We start from the raw sequence: 6,385 nt of genomic DNA on the forward strand, positions 1-6,385 counted from the left end.
TATCTGGAGACATGGTTTCATTTATATTTTATTTTATTTTTTAACATTTGTAATAACACCTTGGCTTTTTACCCTGTAGCCATACTAAACGCACCATACCATCTGGCACATGTATGCAGTTACCATAATAAAATTAGGCTTATCTGTGGGGAAAGAAAAAAGAAAACCAATCAAGGAACTTTTAGTCTATATGACAATATGCAATACTAAAAGTTTCCCCCAGATAATCCAAATATTTATTGTAACTTCATTACCTTAAATCCAAGGTATACAAGGCCCAAAGTCACCCTTCCTTTGTTCTTGTGTTGGACAAGGCAGAAGGGCTAGTAGGAGAACCTAGAGGAAGAGGCTGACAATAACAGTGACTCTTTCCATCTTCTAGCTTTCCAATTGGAGACTTCAGGCTCAAGCCATAATGTGGGAGAAGAGGTGATGTGGGACTTGTGGGCCACCTCAAACCTGGACCAGAGCGTCTTGATCAAATGTTGAACATGGTATCACCATGTCCTTTGCCACCAAGATACAACACCAGTTACTATTCACAGAAGCATTAAAGAAGCATAATTAGAATTATCCATTAACGTCTTTTTTTGGCTTTTTAGATAGACAATAGAATAATTGATCTTACGGTATCTTTTATAAAAAAATCCTAATAATTATTATCTTTTGAGTTGAACACATACTTCCTCCCCTCTAAGGCTCTAACAATACTACCCAAATACTCAAATACGACAATAAATTCACGTCAAATACCAGGTAAAGGTTATCTAAAATGAATAACGACTTATCTTAATATGATACATTTGTTGCTCATACAACACTTAATTGGTTGAAGTTGAAATACTTTTGAATCTCAATTCCTAGTATTTTAATTGAACAATTCCAATATCCTCCTAGTTCTCAATACTGTTTGCATTTAGCAAATACAAGAAATTTAAGTGACATGAATTTGGGGAAAGTAACAAATATTATTTCTTTATAACTTGAATGAGAGAGAGAGATCACCTGATTCAATAATGTGCTTGATGTTTTTGGATCCAACCCTATGCAGTTCCTTGCATCCACCATTCCCATTGATTGTGGAAGCCTTGGAATTTCTTGAAGGTGCTTGCAGTTGTCAATGTCAAGAAGATTCTAATCTAGGGGATCTACTAATGCTTTCTGAGAGAGTAACAATATTGGAGTCACCTAGAAATAGAAATTCCAATACTTGGAAGTTATCGGGCTTCATGAATTCAAATATATTATTATCATAGCCAAGGAGTTCCAGACTAATCATGCTGCGAAACCCATATCCCTAAAACTGACTAAAGGAACTGTGTGCTAATAGAGTCCAGTACTCATTAGCATCTTGTGACTTCGCTTGCTTCACCCATTGTTCCACTGCTGTTCCACTTGCTTCCAGTTTACACTTATCCCTGCACATAAAAGTATGGAAGCGAAGTCAGTCATGTCAAACAATTACAAAGCATGAATGAGGATAGAAAGGAAGGATGTTACCACCATGGGCTTTTAAAAGCTGTTGAACTGGGAACCACTAGCATTGTTGCATAATCTCTATCAATCAAAGTGATTTTTTTTCTACTTGAATTTTGGATGGAGTTCCAAAATTGGCTGCTCAGAAAGTTAAAGTAGGGATTAGCTTAAGTGCCAATTTCACTGACTAATAAAAATTAGCTGTGGATATAGATTTAAATCCCTCATATCTTATAGAAAAGAAAGTGAAACTATTCAACCTTTGATATCATTAGTTTTCTAAAATGTCATCTGAATAGATGATTTTAATTCTTTTGCTGACAATTATCTAAGGTTTAAGACATTCTTTTTCATCTATATAATAATAATAATAATAATTAGTGTGGTTTCGTTCTTTGTCTCTCTATTTGTGTCTACCCAAAACTTTGATACTCCTTTGTTGTGTCCCCTTCCCCCTTTATGGTATCAGAGCCATTCTTTTCTGGCCAGTGATAGTGTGGTTGCGTTCTTTGTCTCTCTGTCTGTGTCTACCCGAAATTTTGTTGTGTCCCCTTCCCCCTTTTATTATTATTATTAATAAAAAAAATAAAAAAAAAAGGTGAACAACAATAGGAAACTTGAAAGATGCGAAGGGGGGAAATGAGGAGAATGTGCATATTGCATGTCAATGAGAAGCACAGAGTCGATGTGGTATACATCAGGCACCATTCTGAAAGGACTTCCCTTGAAAGAAAGCATGGAGGAAGAAACTCTTATCTGGTTTAGAATAACAGAAAAATCAGAAATGCTTTTGATGATTAACAGGAATAACAGGAATGTATGTAAAAATAAATACAAAGAATACAAATACATACTATTCTCAATTTTCATAGGTCAAGTATTTTTATGGGCTCCCCAATATGTCAGGCTAGCTTCATACTAGTAAATCATATGATATGCCCTTCATTCTAGTTGGCTTATAGAAAATTATGAGAGAGAGAGAGAGAGAGAGAGAGAGAGAGAGAGAGAGAGAGAGAGAGAGGGAGAGTCTTACGACTATTTGGGGTTCAAGTATATGGTAAAAGATAAAAATTAATTTCCATCTGGTATTACGAAAACAGCATTTAATTCACTCTGTATTCTTGAGCACATTAATGTTCCAGAAAGTTGTATTCTTTACAAATAAAAGTAAACTTCTATTTATGGGGTAAGATAAATGTACATGTTTAGCCATGTCGATGTCCCTGCCAGGAAAGCCACATTATTTAATAACCATAAAGAAATTAACAAAGCTGCAATTCCTGGAACAAACAACTAAGGAACCACAATTGATGCCCAAATACCTGTGCACTGTATTCCTTTCATGTAACTATGACGGATCCAATATTTACATATTACAGAGATTTGAACATGAGAAGTTCTTCGTTCTCCCTCCCTTTGTCCCGATTATTTATATTACTGTGTACGTGTGTGCGGTTGTATGTGCATGTGCAAATTGACAGTGATAATTCAACTATACAAGTAACAAAAATATAAAACTTACCAATTCATTTCCGTAGTGTCAAACAATATTTGGATGTGAAAGCTGACTAAGAAAATTTATTTCCTGTTAACAAGAAAAGATTCAGCTAAAAACTTATATACCGCCAGATGTTGCAATGCAAATTGACAGTGATAATTCAACTATACAAGTAACAAAAATATAAAAACTGAAGAGAATCTTATAAATAAAAATTACAAAGCCCAGTAACTTGATTTCTCTATAAATACTCATCCGATGAATAAGCCTATATATTCAGAGAAAGAAAGTAACAAAGGCAGCGAAAGATTAATTTTGATAAAGGAGGCATACCTTGGCATCAAGGTTGTTTTTCAGATGGAATCATATTTCTTCGAAGTTCAATCTTGTCTTCTTTGATGGTGGATACAGACTAGGGTTGGAATCATCATTGACACACGTCAATGTACCCAATATCATTTCCTTCGATAATCCGATATGTTGGGGCGGGTGCATAGTCAGCAGAGCTGGATGGTCAACGTACTGCCACATGGATAAATGTAGTGTATTCTAAAAAAATAAAAATAAAAAAACCATAAAAAAAATAAAAAATAAAACATAATTTTTCTCTCTTCTTCTCAAACCCAAATCGTTCAGCAGCCTCCCTGCCAAACCCACCACACATACACAACCACCCTTGGCCATGGACGACAAGGAGCCATAAGAAAGGTGCCAGAGACGCCACCAAAGTATGAGAAGCGCTAATGGATTTTCTCATCATTATCTATCGAAGTTGCTAGGATTTTCTCACTTGGAAAAATTGCTTCAGGTACGAAGCTCATGAATTAAAAGTATACAAGTTTTAGCGAAAAGTTCTAATTCTAACATCAAAGTTTTTTTTTTTTTTTTAAACCCTCTTTTCATCTCACAGATCTTCATCTCATTAGAAAGTTCACTTGGTAATTTTAATTCTTTGTTTCTATTCCAAATTCCACACTTTGCACTGTTTGGTCTTTGAGAAAGTGTAAGAAAAGATTGAAATTTTGAAATCTTGAAGCTTTTTTTTTTCAATCATCATCAATGATGGAGAAGGGCTTCTCGATCATTTTTTTTTTTTTGACAAATTCATATACAATTAGATTCTTTTATCCATGTGATTTTTATGGTTATTTATTTATTTATTATAGTTATAAGCTAGTATTTATTAAACTTGCCTTCAACCCTCTTGCTAATGGTAAGTATTTTTCCTCCAAAAAATAACTTGGGCTAAAAACAAAAAATCATACATATAATAAAATCAAACATGTATAAACAAAAAAATCATACGTGTAATATGCAATATCCAACAATAAGACAATTTCTACAAAACCCAGATGAGTAAAATACAACACAAAGCCGTGATTAATTAGACTATCAGGGCACTGATTGGCATCAGAAACCGTGACAGTGAAAGTGGAAAATAGAGACAAACCTGAGGATTAAACAATCTCAAGTCCCACAAATAATGAAGCATCAAGCTGCACAAAACCCACAAAAATAAATAAATAAATAAAAACAAATGGGCATCTCTGGAAAAATGGAAGAAAGTGGAAAACAGAGACAAACTTGAGGATGGTGAGAGGAAATCCCATAGGAGTGGAGTGGTCTTTTGCGGGCATGATGAGTTAAGAAATGATGCCTCTTTCTCTTTGAAGAAAGAATCCACTAAGAATAAAAATTCCTTTGGGCACATCTATTGGCTTTTTCTTGTTACTATTTGTGTTAGGAGAAACGGGTTTCAGATAATGAACAATATTGTGAACACATTTTTCTTTGAGAGGGAAAAATGTGAATGCATTCACGTCAAATACCAGGTAAAGGTTATCAGAATAACAACTTATCTTAATCTAATACATTTGCTAACCAACAAGAGCATTACTTGTGGAGCTTCTAAAAAAGGTCTTGTATAATAAACTGTCTTTTTAATTTAACTGTTCTTCAACACGATTAGGTGACTCCAAATTTTTTAGTTTCATCTTAACAATCATTGCTCGACTTTTATAATAGAATTAAATCCATGACAGAGTTGACTAGCCAACATGATCTTCAAATTATGTGCATGGTATCTACTGTGTGCCCTATCTTGTCAAGCATGATCATCAGATTACATTTGTTATTGAAAATTAGGCAAACATAGCATTGTTATGTGATTTACATTGATATGGCCAAATCGATCATCCCTCTATTTTATGAGCTCAAGCTTTGAAGAAAAATATATTGATGAAGAATTGGAAGCAAGTGAAAAATAATTCTTATTATTTGTAGAAAATTATTTTGCATCTACAAATAAAGTTGGTAGTTAATTTTCCAAGCATAATATCAATAGATTTAATACACTAATACAAGATTGTAGGAAATTATTTAAGCTACTTGCGCATATAAAAGGAACATATATATAGAAGACAAGGTATATGAAACATGCAGAATACTTCTTATTCAATGAATAACCATAAGCAAGCTTATCTAGAATGCCAGAAAAAGTCTTTCCATCCAGTGTAATACTTTGAAGGAGCACAAGACTTTTTGGACCTGCGAAAAGTTAGTAGAAAAAAATATTAAGCGAAAACATCAAAATAAGTAAATAACTCAATACCAACATTAAGATGGTGAGAAGTTTGATTTTTACCTTCCATATAGCCAAGCATGTTGTGCTAAATCCTAGCACCAAGAATAATGTCCCTAACCAAATGCAACTCAGAGATGGCCTTACTGATGTCCCATCGTTCTTGTGGCAACTCCATAGAGCATGCCACTCCGACCTTGACCATGGATATCAAACACTCCTTTATTTTATTTGCAAGGCTACCAATGTGATTTCCAAGAACTTCATCAACATTATTTAAAAGTCTTGGATCCACAACTTCCATTACACCATTAGGTAAGGCCATGCTAGCATAGTTGTGAAGGTTAAGGCCTCCCTCAAACACACTATTTGTGGGTCTCTTTCCCGTTATCATCTCCAACAATAAAATTCCATAGCTGTACACATCTCCTTCAGTTGACACCCCATTTCCTAGACCATACTCTGCCATTAAGAATATTTAATATAGATAATGTGTTCACATTATACTTTGGGAGCTCAAAATAATCATTGTAAATATGGGAAAGCATATGTTAACAATTAAAAAGTACAGTAAATCATGCTTACCTGGAGGAGTGTACCCAATTGTTCCTCTTATTCCAATCGAACTACTTTCTTTCGAATTGGTAGGTCTTAAAAGAAACTTCGCAAGCCCAAAATCTCCAACATGAGCAATCATATCACAATCAAAAAGAATGTTGCTTGGCTTTATATCACAATGAACAACTGGCATTGGGCAATGGTGGTGTAGGTAATCGAGTGCACAAGCAACATCAATGGCAATGTTTGTTCTTTGAAGAATGGTCAGATTT

At 34.3% G+C, this 6,385-nt stretch overlaps 1 protein-coding gene across 1 annotated transcript; it reads right to left on the reverse strand.

Moving 5' to 3' along the window:
* Window positions 1-1,585: 1,585 nt before the first annotated feature.
* On the reverse strand, window positions 1,586-6,385 carry LOC112011802 (receptor kinase-like protein Xa21; the record flags this gene model as incomplete). Its single annotated transcript, XM_024044139.2, is given in 7 exon segments — window positions 1,586-1,614; window positions 2,999-3,061; window positions 3,308-3,523; window positions 4,425-4,470; window positions 4,559-5,521; window positions 5,619-6,017; window positions 6,141-6,385. Coding segments are annotated over 2 exon segments (619 nt in total), but the record flags the coding sequence as incomplete, so codon positions are not given.

This window comes from Quercus suber, unplaced genomic scaffold (genome assembly GCF_002906115.3).
Source record: "Quercus suber isolate HL8 unplaced genomic scaffold, Cork oak 2.0 scaffold_762, whole genome shotgun sequence".
In the NCBI taxonomy this organism is placed as follows: Eukaryota; Viridiplantae; Streptophyta; class Magnoliopsida; order Fagales; family Fagaceae; genus Quercus; species Quercus suber.